This window comes from Poecilia formosa, unplaced genomic scaffold, assembly GCF_000485575.1.
Source record: "Poecilia formosa unplaced genomic scaffold, Poecilia_formosa-5.1.2 Scaffold28, whole genome shotgun sequence".
In the NCBI taxonomy this organism is placed as follows: domain Eukaryota; kingdom Metazoa; phylum Chordata; class Actinopteri; order Cyprinodontiformes; family Poeciliidae; genus Poecilia; species Poecilia formosa.
Window position 1 is genome coordinate 410,338 of NW_006799967.1, and position 19,156 is coordinate 429,493.

At 39.3% G+C, this 19,156-nt stretch overlaps 1 protein-coding gene across 1 annotated transcript; it reads left to right on the top strand.

Annotated features, from left to right (window-relative positions):
• The first annotated feature begins 9,762 nt into the window (after positions 1-9,762).
• Positions 9,763-18,050, top strand: wdr41 (WD repeat domain 41). Its single transcript, XM_007548785.2, has 13 exons — positions 9,763-10,108; positions 11,029-11,144; positions 11,896-11,944; positions 12,762-12,881; positions 12,960-13,022; positions 13,770-13,881; positions 14,015-14,077; positions 14,156-14,260; positions 15,005-15,189; positions 15,289-15,410; positions 16,396-16,481; positions 16,704-16,837; positions 16,926-18,050. The coding sequence occupies exons 1-13, from the start codon at positions 10,061-10,063 to the stop codon at positions 17,064-17,066; spliced, it is 1,344 nt and encodes a 447-aa protein (XP_007548847.1). The 5' UTR covers positions 9,763-10,060; the 3' UTR covers positions 17,067-18,050.
• The last annotated feature ends 1,106 nt before the right edge of the window (positions 18,051-19,156 follow it).

Genomic DNA, 19,156 nt, shown 5'->3' on the forward strand with positions numbered 1-19,156 from the left:
ATATATATATATTAAAATTAAATTCTCATTGTAACAATGAAACTTTCTCAAGTCCAAATTCTTTGTCGGTTCTATGAATTGATGCCGTTCATAAGATAACCCAGCCGTCAGTCTGCCATTTTGTGCCGGACATGGCACAGGTCGGATGAGAATTTGTGTCCCTTAGTTAAATTTGAGTCTCGTTACATCACTAGAATTAAATGATTTTCTGCTTTATATTGAGTTGCTGTGCTTTTTCTCTAAGTGCTTAAGCTTGGACAATCGTTTGTTTGTTGACTAGCTGAGAAAGTAAGCAGCAAAAGTCTTATTTATTTATGTATTTATTTTTTATTTTTATTTTATTTTATTTTATTTTTAATCAAACATTTATGTGACCTGCAGGGGTTATGCCACCCAGGGCGGAGAGCCATATTGTCCATATCACACTGTCACACTGATGATCTTTTTGGTATTTTTGTGAGTATTTGGCATACAGATGTTACAATCATGCAGAATTTGAGTGTTAGTTTATTTCTATGTTCAGTCTGACTCATCGTGGGTGAGAAAAACTAAATCTTATATCTCTGGCAGGTTGATGATGATTATGAGTGATATCTGTTGTTGCTGGACAAAACTCTTTTTTAACATGATCCCAAATGAGAAACCGTGGCAAAATCAGGGGTTTCTTTGTTAGCACTAATGCTACAAACAAACACAGTGGGGTAAAAGGTGTCGCTTTGTATTTAATAGAACCCATTAAATAACAGCCTTTCTGATATGAGGTAATATCCACAACAGGCTCTATATCCAAAATCAACAATTAAATCTCTGATTCGACTTTCAAACACAGCTTAGAAAAGTCTAAGAACAGGTTTATTATGACAGTGTAATCTCTGAGGGCGTGTTTATTTTGCTATTCTTTTATGATGCCTTTTTCTCCTTCTGTGTTTTTGATCATTAAAAAATAATTTAATTGTCAAGACGAAGGCAGGCTAATTAATTGACCACGACTGCCTCTATATGCGCTGACAGTTTCGCTGTAGTTTGATATAGACAATAGAAATATTTACTTAAAAAGTAATTGCTGTGACACACACACACACGCACACACACGCATGCATGCACACACACAAACACACATATACATAAAATAAAACAAGGCTACACAATACCATTATTGCTTTGCTGCTTGTGTGTGTTGCATTCAAATCCGATGGAGTTTTCATGTTCTCCCCATGCATGTATGAGTTCTTTTCTGGATACTTCCACAGTCCAAAAAAATTGATCACACACGCAATTGTGTGTGTGTGTGTGCGCGTGTGCATGGTTGTTTGTCTTGCATGTCTCCTTGTCACAAATCTGACAACATATATGTAAAAACTGATCATATATAGTTACGAAACAAAAATAACCATTTCTACATGGTGCCTCGTTAGTAGGTGATAATTTATGTTAATCATTAATGAACATAAATAATTAGCAATTTGTCTGAAGATTGAGTTATTTGCGCATACAATGAAACACATTTTTTTTTAAATCACAAATTTAATCTAATTTCTCAGAATTTCTGAGTTGCGCCTCAGTCAGGAAGTACTATGGGGAAATAACCACAGAGAGCGAAAAATGAATGAAATAAACAACAAATGTTTCAATAAATCACATTAATGTCTATGTAAGTTATTAAATGAAGTAAAAAAAAAGAATGTGATGATAAAACAAAGAGACAAACACAAATTCTACAGATTAGAATATTATTCCAGGGTGTCACTGTCGAGATTAATTGATCTCAAGCTTTTTTTTTTTGTATTTCCTGGATTAGGGTTACATCCGTAACAACATGTACGTGCAAAAGACACGGCGCAATGCAAAAGCATCAGAGTCTGACTGAGATGTCACCACCACAACGATGGAGCAGCAAGTTACCAGAGTCACACTCTGAAAAGAAGAAGAAGAAGAAGAGGATGAAACAGCAACGAAAACATGGGGTAGGGAAAATAGGGTAAAAGTAAGAACATTTCTGTCAAGACTTGATATTTGTTGTGCAGCCATTTTTCATTGTTGGCTGATAAGCACGTGGTGTAAATCCGACTTTTGAACTAAATTTGAGATCTTCCTCTATTTTTAGAAAATCTATCACATTTTTTTGATGAGTTTGGTACTTTGTAACTCCGGCGTATTTTATAAATACCATAAGCTTGGCCAGTTTACAACTGATTCCATTTGCCTTGTACCATAAATACAGGTAATCTGCATCATGGTTTTCTTGGTTTTCTTCCACAATCTAAAAGCAAACACAGTTGAATCAACATATTTACACACACTGTATGAAAACACATTTTCCCCCCATGACTGTCTGACCTTATATCACACAAAACATTCGCTAAACATTGTCTGGAAAGTGGGAAGGCGCTCGGAGAGGAAGAAGCCATTATTACAAAATACAATATTCTGCTAATGTCGGGGAAAAAACACAATTTTGCGATTCCGGTGTTTCCATTAAGTAAGAAACGCCATTAAAATCACACATGAATAACTTTTTTCACATGATAAGTAATTAAAAAAAAATCATGTGTTCCATCTTCCGACTACTTCCTATCGCCGTCTTCTTCGTGTTTTTGCGCCAGTGGTAACATCCGGTTGTTGATCATGTGACTCCCGTGATACAAAAAAAAAAAAAAAAAAAAAAAAAAAAAAAAAAAAAAAAAAAAAAAAAAAAACGTTTTTCAAAATAAACCAATTTCATTACATCCAAAGAAATCACCCAGCTAAAAAACGAGACTAATATTTATTTATTTTCAAAATTTGTCATGTGCAATTGTTATGGTCAATGAAGCTAGAAAAACTCACATTACAGTTTCTGGGACGAAAAGTGTAACTTTGTCCTGGTGTTTTGCTGCACTTCACAAAACAGACAGCATCATGAAGAAAGAACATTATATGGAAATATTGAAGCAGCCATTAAAACAGCAGCCAGAAGGTTAAAGCCTGGAGACAAATGGATCAAATGACTCTCAGCATAACATCAGAAAAGTTAGAAAACAAATGGCTTAATGTCAACAAGGTTGATGTCCAAAGGCGTCCATCAGAAAGTTTTGATCAAATCTGAAAAGGTTTTGTGTGAGTAAGGCACCATATTTGCTTTAGCAGCAGGGAGAAAACTTAACAGAGCGGATGTTTCGGTACGGGATAGAGATTTTTGCAGTCATGGCGACAGATGTGAAATAATATTACATAAAATGTAATAATTAGCTTCACTATCAGCCAGGTTAATTAGTTTGTGGAAACGGGTAACCTGTTTTTCATTGGGTAATTTGTCACACGACAACGAGGCAGCCAATCAGTGACCCCCACCGTCGGTGGGATCATTTCTCCCACAATGCTGTGCAGCGAGTGTGTCGCAGGAAACGCGGACGTGAGCCAATGTTTACCTCCTACTTATTCCACACAAATAAACGAAATCAGTCAATAAACCATCCGAGGGTGAACACGGCTCTCTCTCTCCTGCAAATCAGGGCCTGTAGTTAAAAAAAAACAACAACACCTGCCTCTTTAAAGCTGCAGTGTGTAACTTTTATGAAAATATCTATAGATTTTTTTGTACATATTTGTTAAAATGTCACTATGCCGTGACAGAATAACATAAGATGGATAAAATGTGAGAAAAATCAAGCTGCGCTGCTTTCTCTCAGCGCTAACTAGAAACAACCAATCAGAGCCAGGAGGCGGGTCTCAGCTGCTCATCCCCTACTCTCTTTCTGATTGCAGGAGCTTGTCATGAATGCTAACGTTAGTTAGAATAGTCAACAATGACAAGTTTCATGTGATGGTAAGTTTTTTCTTGCCCTTTAGAACATCTAGCAGTGCATGCACCAGTGCATGATTGACAGCGCTAAGACCCGCCTCCTGGCTCTGATTGGTTGTTTTGGACCGTTTCTTCTCAGGGTAATAGTAGCTCAGAGAAGAAGCTCGATCTTTTCGCAGATTATCTGTCCTGTACTGTCACAGCATAGTGACAGTTTCAAGAAATGCTTAAAAAAAACAACAACAAAAAAACAAACAAACAAAAAAACACATATATTTTTAAAAAATAAAATAAAAGTTACATACTGCATCTTTAAAGCCAGTTTAGGCACCACTTACCAATAATAATAAAAATAATACTAAAAAAGCTCTTGGGAGTTTCCTCAGGCACTTTAAGGGGCCGTTTGTGAATTCAAATTCATGGGAACTTTAATCTTATTTGACAGTCGGAGTCTCGGAGTGTCTCTGTGATTGTTATTCCAGATGGTGCTGAGAAGATTCCATTTGAAGCTTTTATTAATTTTTCGTTTAAAACGCCGCCGATCCCGCCTCTGCTTTCCCCGCCGATGATGAGGCTGACTGACACCTCGCTGCTCCCTCCATTTGTCATTGTTTGAAAAGGTCTTAATTGTATTACATGCAAATGAAGAGATTTGATTTCTGCCTATTATCTATTCATAAGAGAAAATGAACAGAACATTAGTGGGTCACTAAATGACGGAGGGAGCGGAGAGAGGACGTGAGGGAGACGAGATGGTGGTGATCAGTTGGGGGGCTCTGCTGCGGAGTGAGAGGAGAGACTTGGCAGCTTTACGCTGTCACGGTGTGTGTGTGTAGGTGTGTGTGTGTGTGTGTGTGTGTTTCTCCCCAACTTTTTGTTGTTTCGAAATAATCCCGGCAGCCTTCTGCGGGGACTGTGTCGGCACGGGCGTTTGTAATGCTGTGGGTCAGGGCTGATAATTAACCCGTGATGACTGAAACACAGCAATTACAGTCATGCCCATGTGACAAATCAAAGTGACAGAAGCTGGGATACGCCGTCTCTCCCCCGGTCAGCGTACGGACGCCGTTAAATGCCACATATATGCTAATCAGGTGCACTTCCTGCTTTTGTTCAATCTGACGCCGTAAGGGGACTTTAAGTTCGGAGCTAAGTCGGGGTTATAAAGTTTGTTTTTTAGCTTTAAATCTTTTTTTTTTTCAGGTTCAAATGTTTCAATTTTTTTTCTTTTGAACAAACTTTATGGCCTCAATTTAGCTCCATATATAAAACACAAAATCTTACCTATCATCTTTTGGTCTAGTTTGTAGTGCAAAACTTGAATTAAGACTAAAATAACTTAAAAATATCCTATCAATAAGATATATGAGCTTGTTTTAATTAAATAATTCCTTAATATTAATGAAAAAGTATTAGAATATTTCACTTATAATATGGGGAAATTGTAATGTTAAAGTAAATTTATCTGCCAATGGAACTAATACTTTTTCACCAATATTAAGGAATTATTTATTTAAAACAACCTCCTACATCTTGCTGATAGGTTTCTTATAAGTTAGTTTTGTCTTATTTCAAGTTGAACTAGAAGCAAGAATAAGATTTGGTAAGATTTGGTGCTTTAGGAGTGAAGAGACTTAAATTTCCTTGAGTTCAGCAAGTGTTAGTTGTTGCCGCCTCTGATTCGCTGTTAGATTTAGATCTGGACTTTAACTAGACTGTTTGAAAACCAACATAGTTGATCTAAACCGTTTCATTTAACTTCCGGCTGTGTGTTTAGCACACAGTGACGTTGTGATTTCACCAAAATGCCCTTCAGGCTATGATCACAATGAACCTTGGAGCAAAACTTGAATGACAAAGTTATTTATTTACTGAAACAAAACACATGGATAAGTTTAGAGTCTGAAAACTGTGCAGTAGATTTCTTTGTTACAGCGTCCGAGGCTAGGAGACAGGCTAATTTTTAACCTGTTTAGCTTCGCCTAGCTTAACTGTTGACGCTCCTTTATGCTAACTCTAGTCAACTTATTAACTTAAAATGGAAATTATTGAACAATTGTGGACTAACATTTGAAAACAACTGTTTAATTATCCACTTTTCTCCTTTATGAATAGCTTTCTTGTGCAATAGTCTTAGGCTGCTTTTTCTTATTATCATTAAATATCATCAACCAGCCCCTGGGTTGTAGGAAGGCAAATTAGCCACTTCACTATAATCTCATGTATTTACAAAGGGCTGGACAATATGACTGACAAACGTATCACTTTATAAGTGTTTCATATCAACCGATATTGATAGTTATTGATTAGGTTTTTGAATTACATATCTGAAGTATTGTCAAACTGGTGGTGTTACCTTTCCTGGTTTATCCACAGTTTTCACTCCATGATGAAACTGCTGCTGCACAAGTCACTCAACAGGTTGTTACTAGGTAACCACGTCTTTCCTCTGCCTGCATCCCCCAGAATGCTGTGCAGTTCAGTGAATATTCTGTATATTAAATAATCTATCACTTATTTTATCTATTCAAATTGTTCCTGTGTTGGTGGAAAGTATTTCTGTTGCAGTTTTGCGAAATTCGATACAGTCAAAGAAACAAACCTCATCCTATCGGCAAAACTTTTTAGCGAAAATCAAGAGGTTTTTTTTTTTCCATTATGCTAATTTATTTTCATAATATCAAATTTCACAACTATATGGTGGAAAGACAGTGACTACAGGGTAAGAGTTAATATTGGCAGTGGCACAGGTGGCATCAGTCAGCAAACACAATGATCAGGGAGCGAGACGAGACTTTTTCAGGAATGGAGGAAATCACGATAAGTTTGGTGACTTCAAGTAGTTTGCACTGGTTTTTAGTAAAGGGGAAACTGAACGCAAAGTGAACATCGTATTATTCTGAATTTTATTTGTAAAAAAAGAAAGTTGAAAGCAAAGAAAATGCTCCTCCACTCCATTTGTTGGTCAATCACATAAAACAGCATTAAGACACTGAAGTTTGCTGGGACTACAGATATTGTTTTGGAAGGAGCCGTGCTCTGCTCCCGTCTCTGTGTGCCGAGGTCTGAGCGGCGCCGGAGGCCGCAGCGGGTAAAGCAGAACACAGTGAAATCCTGATGAAGACGGACAGTGAGAGGTGTTGGCCTGGAGCGAGAGCCCTTTCCGCTGCAGGACTCGGCAGAGCGGCGCGCTCAGGAGGATCCGCGTTACTGAAACGCTCCTGTTGGTCCATTGTTAAATTACAGCCTAATTCCTCTTCCATCATCATAACCATTTGTTTTCCTTCCCGGCCCAGAGGAGGATCAGATCAGGCACTATGTTAGAGAAAAGGTGAGAGTTTTTTCTCTCTCTTTTTGTAGCTCCTGTAACGCTGTGATTGTTGCATCAAGACTTTCACTGCACAGTGGATTCCTACCATTGGTCATATCTGACAAAACATCAATTCTGCTCATCAAACGTTTCTCTCTTCTGTTTTTAAATCACTTTTTCTTCTACTTTCTGAGTCATTAATCTGCATAGCTACTAATGAAATTAAAAATCACAGTGATCTATCTTTAAAATCCAATCCAGTTATTGATTTGTGCAGGATTCCTGAAAGATTATCTTTTTTTTCTACAAATATGACCTGTGAAGGAGTGATTTTTTTTATTCAGAAATAGTTTTTGTGAGCATTTTTTTTTATTTTAGTCACACTTTGGCAAAAATGACTAAACCAAAAATCAAATACAAAACAGAATCCAAAGCATATAACGCGGCTCGCAAAATTATTCACACCTCTTGAACTTTTCCATATTTTATCACAATACAAACAAAAACAAAAACATGAATGTATTTCATTGGAATTTAAAGTGAAAGACTAACAAAGAGTTGTACACATTTGTGAAGTGGAGAGAAAATATTACATGATTCAAAAAATTTCTTAGCAAATAAAAAACTGAAAAGTGCGGTGTGCCAAATTACTGGCCCCTCCCAACCCCCTTTTCCCTCTGAGTGCAACCAGTTGCCTTCGAAAGATGATGAAGAGAAAAAGGTGTGGAGATGTTTAAAGCAGGACAGACATTTTTAAATAATAATAATATTATTAATAATAAAAATGATAACTCTTTTAGCTCTTAAAAGATTAAGAGAAAAGCAGGCTGCACTTTGTTCCTCTCTTCCTCAGTTACATTCCCACCAGTGATCCCTCTTGCTGAGATTTGTGTGTGCCAGTAAAACCGAACGCAGCCTCACATTTAAAAGCCCATTCTCTCCACGTCGACCAATCCCTCTCCCCCTAACCCTTCTCCTCTTCTCCGGCTGCCCTTGAGCTTTTTTTCTATTACCGCATGGAAAACACCTCGCAGCCCCCTGACAAGCGCGGCGGATCGACACTAAATCAGAAATCAGTGCCAGCCGCAGATCTGAGCCACCATGAAGGTCACAGGGCCCCGCACTGCATGTCGTCTCAATCGGGGGAGCAGCGGCAGACACGACTGGGGTGACGCCGCATAGTGTTAGTGTTACCAGGAGACACACTGACAGGACGAGGGCACGGGGGGGGCGGAGTGGAGGAACGAGGGTCTTTGGATGGTCGGGGAGTTGCTGACTGAGTTGAAATTTGCTAAACAAAAATACTTTTCTGAGTGCCTTTTTGTTGTGATTTGTGAGGTAAAACTGAGGAAACACCTGAGAGAAACTATTAGGTCTTTCCTCACTCCACCAACAGAGGATTGGTGCCTGCACCTGAGACGGTGGAGTTAGGACATACTGCCATCTAGTTGTGGAGAAATGAACAGAACCAGTCATACTGAATACTTCTCCATATTTTTGAAAACTATTTATTTTTTTTTTTTTGCTGTGCATTTCAGTCCCACTGATGTTTCCTCTGCGACATATTTGTCTTTCGCAAAAAAGAAACTCCCTCATACTCATGTCCCAGTTGATCTTAGTAGAACTTTAAGTCCTACTTAAAGCTACCAGTCATCCATTTTTACTGAATTAATCAAATTATGCTTAAAAATAGTTAGACACTGATACAAAAAGCTGACACGGTCAGTTCCTTATTCATCTGTTTTGCTATTTTGTTGTAAATCTTAAAATCTACCCTCTCAAAACCAAGCTTCTATGTCTTCACGCCTGTGATGACATCACAAAAGACAGCTGATGAGATTTCATTTGAGAATCTCTGTTGGTGTTTTTCATCTATCCAGGCGTTTTAAATCACCTTCCACCTTTAAAGTTGTTCCAGTTAAGGTGGTTGTGAGAAAATGACACGACTTTCAGGAAAATATCACAAAAAAATAAGAATAAAATAAAAAGTTCACAAACATAGGTAGGTTGCGATCATGAATGCCTTAGAATATTGAAATCTAAGGCACAGTGTTTACTAATGGTGGCTGATCAGGCAAATAAATACAAAGCAAACATTTTTTTCCTATTTATTCTGATTTCTTAGAGTGAATGTCAAATAGCAAATAGCACAGCGCTTACCACAGAAAAACACAACCTTTCTTCCAATAAGATAAATCTGGAAAAGCCTTTTTAAGCACAAGACATGCGATGTATTACACGTTCCTTCCCTACAAAATGTACTTTGTTTAATTTAAATACTGTTTAGTTTACTGTTAAGCTGGGAGAAAAAAAATACAGTATATTTTCAGATTTTTTTTTTTAGTAAGTTATTTTGACATGATGATTTTGACCCACATGACAAAAAGTTTGGACACCTGTACTACGTTACAGAAGGTCTGTAAAGTAAGTATGTCTGAATGCTTTTCTAATCAGCTGGTCCACATGTTGATTCAGTACCACTGTTATAACAGCAGTTATATATTCAAGTAAATCATAAAAATAAAAATAAAAAACAGGAAAGTCGAAGTAAATGTCGACATTTCTAACACAAGAAATGTGTTAGAAATGTCGGGAAGTACAGATTCACTTCCCAAATATTAATCGACTTCAATCTAGTTTGTCCCTGAAAAGCTTCCGTAGTCACATGAATGATTTGTTGTGGTTGTGCTTTTTCATTTTTACACTATGTCGTTTCAATTCTGACAGCGTAATCGTCTCTATTTTGTTGTTATATTACGATTCTTCGGATTCTTTCACTTATAAATCTCCCCATAAACAAGTCACGCGAGAACGTGTCGGATTTTTCGGTTAGTCTGGTCACTGTTAAAACATGTATCACCCTGTAGCCTGAGCTAGATACACAGGGAGGCTGTTGTCAGTTAGATCTTACTGTCTTTATTTTGAGGGAGTCAGCTTACGGTTGCTGTTTCTGGAGCCGCGGGTTCGTCATGCTGCGGTGGATTCTCGGTGGTCGGGAGGCGCAGAGCTCGGTGGAGGTAAGCTAGCTGCTGCAGGTGTTGTGTCGAGTGTGGTCCCCCCCGAAGATTTGATTCCACCTCGGTTCGGTTCTGCTACGTTGTCAGGCCTTTTTAGCTTCTAAATTCCAACAACGGTAATGGTTGCAAGTAATATCTTTATGGTGCATTCAAGTACACATTACAGTCATTACAGTATCTAATTTTAAATACAATAAAAATGAGTCCAGCTTTTCTTGTCGAATGTCACCATTATTTTTTTTCTATTTAACGCTTTATAAACAACACCCTTGACCTTTTCAAGCTTCAGCGTTTGTATATTAGCTTTGTGACCAAAACACCTGCCTGTTATTATTCCGAAACATTCAGAACTATTTTCACAAGCAGCCAATAAAGCGCTATTCCACTGCAGCTTCTATGAATAAGTTTTTTTTTTTTTTTTTTTTAAATTAATAACGAGGTCAAACTTACTGAATTAAATCACGTCTTTGAGGGGGATATATTGCGCTCCTGCTCAATGTAACCCAGGAAGCAATGTAGTAAGACAGCTAACATTGGGTTTTTAGGGTATTCAATAGCTAGTTCAATTTTCTCACATTTATCTGAATAACTTAAAACAAACTATTAGGAGTGAAAGTACCGCACCGTACTTTTACTTTTAGGTGAATATTGTTACTCTTAATTCAATACAATTTTTGGCTACTCTACCCACCTCTGCTAAAAAGTCCTGGACTACCTGCTGATACTGTTCAGCAACAGAGCTGCTATTGATAAACTCTCCTTCAAGACTATGTATGTATGTATGATGTTGAGATTAACCCCCCCCCCAAAAAAACAGTTATATGTTATATTTTTTTCTCCCCTCAACAAATAGTAGTTTTGAGAGTTCACCACATCATTCCCTCTCTCCCTCCCTGCCTCTGCCTCTCCTGTGTGTGCAGAAAAGCCCCGTGTTGTGCATCGGAGAGGAACAGCCCAAAAACTGCTTCACTGAGCTGCAGGTGCTGAAAGGACATTTTGACATCGTTCGATTTCTGGTGCAGATTGATGACTTCAGGTAAGCCGACCACAAACCCCCCCGCCTCCCTCACCCTCCTTCCACTACCACCTTTTTCTCTAACCTCTCCACCCTTGGCTGGCCTCCATCCCTCTGTGATTGACAGGAGATCCTCACCTACTGCAAACTTCCAGAGCATGACAAGAGGCCCATCATCACCAGATAGCAATTGTGCGCGCAGTAGACTTCTAATGCCGTCCGCGCACGCAGATAGAACGCCGCCACCGCAGCCGCTGGTCTCTCTTTGTGAAAATAAAAATACAACAAAAGAAAAAAAAAAAAGCCAAGCAGCAGGCCAACATGCTACACTGGGTCAGCATAAGTGGTCAGATGGGGATTTATAACGGAGCTAAGTAAGTGTGTATGTGTCAGGAGGTGGGGGTCGCTTTACGCCTGGACTCCTGCGGTAATAATCTCCTCCTCGGGGGCCTGAAGGCTCGCGGTTGAAGGTGGGGTGGGGGGCAAAGGCCAGAAAATTCCCTCCAGATTGCTTTTGAAAGTCCCAGAAATATATCCTCAACAGTTCCTCTCTTTTCATTTAATCTCTTGTTTCATCAGCTCATCCTGTGTTGATTTTTTTTTTCTTTCTTTGAAAGAAAGACGGTTCAGGGTCAGAGGGCGAGTCGAGTCGATAAGTCCGACGTTCTGTTGGGTTTCCCGACTGAAGGTGGTGTGGAAACGATCCCCTTATGCGGGGCGGGGGGTCGAGGTGCACCAAGCCGCGCTGCTGATCGCTTTTTTGATCTTCCAGGTTTGCTTCGGCGGGGGACGACGGCCTGGTGCTGGTGTGGAGCGTCGAGGTAACGACCCACAGTCCCAATGAAATGTCGCCGACAGTAAATCACAGAGTCCTGCCCAAGTATTCACACCTCTAGAACCTTCTGTACTTGGTTTGTGTAACAACTACATCCTGAAAAGTGATGAGAAAATCCTCTACATATAGTCATGTTTATATGTGAGGCTCATTTCAGCAACAAGACAGTTTAAAATCCTTCACATCGTAAAAACGTAATACATCGACCAATTGTGAAACTAGCAATAAACATTTCATTTTGTCCAATGCCATCATCAAAAACACATCAATTATGTTGATCAATGTTCCAGTTATTAAAAATCAAAAGAAGCTCTAAACAGGTGATGGTTTTAGCCTGGACTTCTAGGAACCCTGTCGCCTTCTTTGTCTTTTTCGTCACTGATAACATCTAGTTGTTGATCGTGTGACTCGTGTGATGCGAAAAAAGTGTTTTTGTTGCAGCTTTGCAGAAAATTTTGCAGACTTCGACGTATCTGAAAAGCCACATCATCCCAGCTACTAAATCTAAAAACAAACAAGATTAGGATTAAGCAAATCTTTTTCCGAAATGTCAAATCCCACAATTTTATGCTTAATGGAAACGCAGCTTACCTTATTTAGGGAAGGAGTTCATTTGCTGAAATGGCATAATAAAGAAAAAATGCCTTCAGATACAAAATGCGTCTTTTTTTTTTTTTCAGCTAATGTTTTGTTAACATACATTAAGGTTTGCGGTTGTACCATAACCAAATGTGGAACAGCTGAAATGGCAAGAATACTTCCCCAAGGCAGTGTGTCTTCATTGTTGTTTTTGTCTGATGTAGACAGGAGAGCGGCTGCAGGAGCTCAGAGGACACTCCCAGCAGATCACAGCCATCAGCACCGTCTCCTGCGGCGACGGCTTCACGTCGCTCATCACTGCCTCCTCCGACCGGAGCCTCAGTGTATCCTCCAGGCCCGCACAGCCACACAAAGCCTCCTTCACGTCGCCGTTGTTCAATACTCCTTGACTCTGCTGTCAGTTGTGGGATCCTGACACAGGAAACAGAGTGCAGACCATTTCAGACCTGCAGTCTTCTGTGAAGGTACCAGGAAGAGATTCGATACAAGCGTTTGTTCTTGGCGGATGCGCCGCCGTGAAGTCCAAAAATCACAACACGGAGAGCAAAATATCAACTAAATGAGTTAAAAACAAACAGAAAACACAATAAATGGAGGGAAAAATAATTTCAACGAAACAAATGTCCAGTCTAATGGGTTGTAAGCTTTTATAAGTTAGCAAGTTTTATTGTGACTTCCTTGTACCGACACTGGAAGTCAAATAAAAACACTTTTAAGGATTGAGATGAATATCTGATCAACTTAATCTGTAATCATTAAGCTTTTAGCCACCTGAGCAGCTGTGAAAATGTACTAGGGATCACTTGGGGACACTAGGGGGCAGTGTTCTAAACAGATTTAGACCTTCTTCACTTTTGATAACTTGTCAGGCTTTAGCGAACCTCTCCACCCAGAGGGCGTAAATAACTAGATTTCCTGCTTTTGCGTTTCAAGAAGAGTTGAGAACCAAACTGAACTTAAAACAAACGGACCCTGGAGCTGCTCGCTGATAATGGTGGAATCTGAAATTGACTCTAATGAATTTTTCCCCAGCTATTATTTAAGGTTAAAATCTGTAATTGCCTCTTTTTTTTTTGATTGCAGATGAAGGTTAATTGCATCATGCACAGGTTAATTATATTTCTCATCCCTGCAGATGTTCTCTGTGCATCTTTGGGGTGTGTTTCCTGCTCTGATCTCTCTCCCTCTCTGTGTGTGTGTGTGTGTGTCAGTGTTTGCTGGTGCTGGAGCGGCTGTCTGTGTGGCTCTCCGGCGGGGAAGAGTTGTGCGTTTGGGACAAAGACTTCCAGCTGCTGTGTCACAGACATAAGCACAGCGACACCGGTGAGAGCAAACCAAAGACAATTAAGCAAAAGTAAAGCCGAGGAAACGTTGTCCGTTTTGTTGCACCAGCAATGGGTTGCCTGTGATGTTGCTGGTTGAGAGCACGCCGGTGAATGTTTTGGTGCTATTGCAGGAATTGCTGCTCTGGTGGAACTGCCGAAGAACTGCGTGGCAGTGGCTGTGGATAAAGAGATAGGTGACTGAAGGAGTTGGGTTATATCTGGTGACGACGCGTTAAAGTTGCTGTGAATGACTGAGTCTCTCTTCCACGCAGTGATCTACAGATTGACTGTGTCATCGGATTCGTCCATGCTGCTGGATGAGATCATGCGTTGTTCTGATCACCACGACCAGATCCGAGCTCTCATCAACGTCAACGGTCAGCTTGGTCGCAAAGGGAAAAAAAACAAACTGCAAATATGCGTTGATGACGTACGGAAGCTGAGAGCGGTCGTATTCGGTTTTCTCAAGTTATGAAGTTAATTTTTTGTTTTCTGGAGATAACGAGTTAACGTCTTGTTAACACGAGGTAATGCGTTAGCTTCTGGTTTTCTCAAGACAAGTTAATTGCCAGTCCTCGAATTAACATGTTCGTTTCTCATTTTCTTGATATAATGACTTAATTGTCTGATGGTTTCCTCATGATAACTAGTCAATTTCCTGTTTTCTTGAAATAACAAGTTAACTTCTTGCTAACTCGAGGTAATGAGTTAGCTTCCCGTTTTCTCAAGGCGAGTTAATTTTCTGATGGTTTTCTCAAGATAGCAAATTAATTTCCTGTTATCTTGAGATAAAAAGTTATTTTTTCGTTTTCTTGAAATAAGTTAATTTGACAATTTCTTAAAACCATAGTGAAATTAACACAAGTTAATTTCACTATGGTTTTTTTGAGATAACTAGTTAACTGCCCGTTTTCTTGACATAAGTTAACTTCTTTGTTACCTCGAGATACTGAGTTAACTTCCCGTTTTCTCGAGACGACGAGTTAATTTCTTGATGGTTTTCATGAGAAGACAGAACGTTATCCTGCTCCCGGCTTCCGTAAAGCTGAAACATTTCCTGTTTTGCTTTTGTTCTTTGGATTATTCTTATTTGGAGAATCTCTGATTTCTCGCTCCCCCAGACAGGACTTTTGCCAGCGGTTCCCATGCGGGCGAGTTAATCTTGTGGGACTCGGCTAACTTTAGGAATGTGGCCTACGAGCACATCCTGTGGGAGGAGTCTCAGCCCAGCAGCCAGACGGAAATCAGACTGGCCGCTCCCAAGCCCAGTGAGATGTCCATCCAGCACCTGACCTCCAATGGGAGGGTGAGAGCAGCAGTTATGGCAGTGCGCCACATTTCTTGGAGGTGACGGTTTTCTTGAGAGAGAAAAAAAAAAAAAACTTGGTGTGCTTTTATTTTGTAGCTGATCCTGGCGGCGGTGGGCAGTGGGCTGTATGTGTACGATGTTGTGACCAAAGCTGTGGTGGCCTACAGGAGGGCTGCACACGACTCCAATGTGCTGCACACCATGCTGCTGTCTGACGGGTACGAAGCTGCACCTTGTCTTTGTTCAATAGTTTTTTAATTTATTAATTACTGTTATTGATATTTGATTCGATTATTGCTCTGCAGCCAAATGAGTTGAATGAATAAATCTGAAGGCATTCCTGAAATCTAGACGGAGACTGAAAACGCATCAACCATTACGCTGCTAAAATAAAGAGGATTTTTGTTTGGTTTAAAGTACAAGTATATTAGTTCCAGGGTTAGCGTTAGACAAAACTAACTTACAAGTATCATTTCAGCAATATATAGGAGCTTGTTTTAAGTCAGTAGTTCTTTTATATACATTTACAGAGTTAAAATACACAGTTGTAACTCCACCCCTGAATCCCTCTAACTGGAAGTCAATTGTTTTTAATATTTGTCCTGACCTTTTATGTATTTTTTTAACAAACACTTCTCTCTTAATTCATAGTTTGTTACTTTAATTTTGAGCCACTTCTGTTTACACCTGGAAAAGAGTTTATTATAGGCTGTGTACATAATGTTTATTATAGGCTCTACTAAATCATAAAATGTTAAAGTATTTTGTAAGCATTTAAAAGAACATAGTGTAACACATGTTTTGGCCACACGAGGGTGCTGCTGCTCTAAACCTGTTTCATAGATTTGGAGCATCTTTGTGAAAATCAAGCTCAGGTTATTGGGACGTTTCTTCAACCAGTGACTAATATAGTGACAGACACTTTCTTCCGTAAAAAGACCCAAACAGAAATATATGTACAGAAGATCTGAAAGTTCATATTCTCATGGGATTTTCCTCACTTTTGCTCATATACATCCTTTTACTAAAACCACATTTTGCAGAGATTCTGAAAAGGATCCAAAGGGTCTCAGTTTACAATCAACCAGGAGAAAGAGGGAAAAAAATTTAAATGGTCATCAATGTTGGGGGAAATATGAGAACAAACTGAACTGTTCTCAATGGCTGTGTGTGTGTGATGGTGTGTGACACTTCCTGTTTCAGTGAGCTGATGTCGTGCTCTGAAGACGGCAGTGTGAGGATGTGGGAGATCCAAGATTTACCTTTGGCTGCTGAACCTGCATCTGCAGGTTAACACACACACACACAATTGTGTTTTCTGGTTTAAGCGTTACACAGTCCTTACTTTTTTAGGGGGGACTAAAACACTTTTCAGATTTTCATTGCTTAAAAATGTGAGATTATGTCTAATTTTTCTGCATCTTCCATGGAGATGCTAAACTGTCACAAATTCCCAATATGTTGAAATGTTTGCAGTATTGTTGCAAATAGTCCTTTTTATTTTTTAACAGGGTTCTTCGGTATGTGGACTTTTGGACGGTCCAGCAAACAGCCTGGTCCTCAGTCAAAGAAGGTCCTGGAAATCCCCAACCTGAGGACGCTGGAGCTGACCGGAGATCTGATTGGACACTCGGGAGCGGTCCAGGTACGAACCCGTGAGATTTTAGACATGACTACACAATCTAGATGGCGCCGGTGTTCTTCAGCCGCCAATGCCAGACTTCTTCTTCCAGATGTTTCTGAGCTTCAGGGAGAAGGGCTTGGTGACATGCTCAACGGACCACTTGCTGATTCTGTGGAAGGACGGGGAGAGGCAGTCCCGGCTGCGCAGCCAGGCGCTGTTCCAGAAGCTGGAGGAGAACGGAGGACTCTGAAACCGAAGCCTTTACTCAGGAGAGAAGGACGATGATCGTTGCCTCACACATCATATGACTGTAGACTGACAATTGCTGTTTACATTCATTGGTTGACTAGTTGTTTTTTATTTCTTTATTGAGGAAAGTTCATTAATTAAAGTGAATGAAAACTGAGTTAAAAAATATTGCTTTTCTTTTCATCGTTGTTTGAGATCCATAGAGCTGAATCCTGTTTGAGGTAAGAAATAAAAAATCCCTGCTGTGGTTCTGTCAGAGGAAACAAATACAAATTTTCACGTTTTCCTTTTTCAGGGTGTCTATGCATCCTTAAAACGTTTTAAATCCATGTTTCTAAATTTAAGGCATTAAAATGTCTTTAATTAATAAAAATATAAGTTGGTCTTAAAGATAGGAGTCACAGATCTTAAATTTTGTTGCAGCAGGACTATTTATTCTCATGTAATTTTCTGTCAGCTTGAGTCAGGCGCAGATATCTTAACTGTGTTTTTACTCCAGGCAAAAAACGTTGAAGCTAAAACTTTTGTGTGGCGTTAAGGTTAAGAGAGTCATATGCAGTGAGAAGCCACTGATGAGACCCATAAACAGCCCAGAAATATCAATTTATGCTGAACATGATTATACTACAGGAGGATCCCATGCTCCTTTGAGGTCTTAAATTTAATTCAAAGTGGCATTAAAAAAGTCTTCAGTTCAACTGCAGATAGTCTGTTCTTAAGCCCTGTGTTAAAAACAGGCTTAACAGCCTTTAATTGAAAATTAAATGAATCTTCATTTTAAAGATTCACTATTAAATTAATCTTTTTTTCTTTACAGGTTATACTGGTGAAAGTTATGGAGGCAGCTGCCAGAATCCTCCTAAGTTGTTCAGTTTTAATTGCACCAATCAGTGCCAAACAAAGCTCACATTTTAAATGTCAAACATCGTAAATGTGATATTGCACGTTTATTTATTCATGAAATAAATCTGATTTCTCAAACTAATGGGATAGTTTTTTTTCCATGTAGTTACACAAAAAGTTTATAGTTTATTTTCTGTTTACATGTGACGATGTCCAATAAATATATTATCCATTTTTACCTGGATCTGCTCTGGTGCTGCTTCTTTTCCTCTAAACCAGTGGTGTCAAAACTAAGGCTGCAGGACCATTTACAGCTCTTGGGATTATTTTGTGCAGACTCCAGGTAAAGAGCTTCACATCATCTACGAAACATGGATGAAGGTGCTGTGGTTTGGCGATACCTCCTGGCTAGCTCGCCATAATGAATCCACTGAATTCTTCCATGAGTCAGATTGTGATGGTGAAAAATGTGAGAATATCTGTAACAAAATGACAACTGGAGCAGGACTGGACACCAGTGTATCCACCAGAGCTTTCATATATTTTGCTTAAAGAATGAAGCAATGTTGAACATGGAGGTTAACTGGTAAATAAAACTTTACCAGAGGTAAACTGAAAAAGTAGACATCTGCGTTGGTGCCAGTGATGTAGCCACTTCATAGTTAAATAACGCTTTATTCATCTCTCACAATCCTTTTTTTGTTTAACAGAAAACGTCAAAAATAAGACATAACGTGGCGAGAGAAAAGTACATGAAGCTTTCAAAACAATCAGACATGGCAGAGTTTAGGAAGCTGGAACGTAAAACGTACAACTATTATGCAAGGGGCAGTAAAATCTTTAAAAACACACAGTACAGTTGTCATGGGCAATAATAATAATAATTTTCTCAAAAATAGATTTTTCTCAACTCGACATACATATATCACTCTAATGACAGTTTTCGTCGATAAATGGTGCAAAGCTCAGGGTTGGCACGGGCGTCACTGAAGGCGAAGCTGTCTGTGGTTCTGCTGGGCTAAAAGACAGAATGCATGTTGCATTCAAGCAGCGGCTGTTCAGCGGAAAAGGCATGGCTGTCTGAAGTGTGAATATTAAATATTTAAAATCTCTCTCTCTCTCTCTCTAAAATTTCTAGTTACAGGATAGCAAAAATATCCTCTCATGACCGTGAAACAATCTGAGCTGGAAACGTGTTTCAGATCTCTGTATTTTTGGACACGATGAGCCGAAATGTGAATAGCAGGG

Bases quoted from the DNA above. Each gene is read 5' to 3' on its own strand.
- wdr41 (XM_007548785.2), top strand. From the start codon at position 10,061: ATGCTGCGGTGGATTCTCGGTGGTCGGGAGGCGCAGAGCTCGGTGGAG. The intron at 11,145-11,895 runs GTAAGCCGACCA...TTGATCTTCCAG, and splicing joins GTGCAGATTGATGACTTCAG to GTTTGCTTCGGCGGGGGACG. The intron at 15,411-16,395 runs GTACGAAGCTGC...TTCCTGTTTCAG, and splicing joins ACCATGCTGCTGTCTGACGG to TGAGCTGATGTCGTGCTCTG.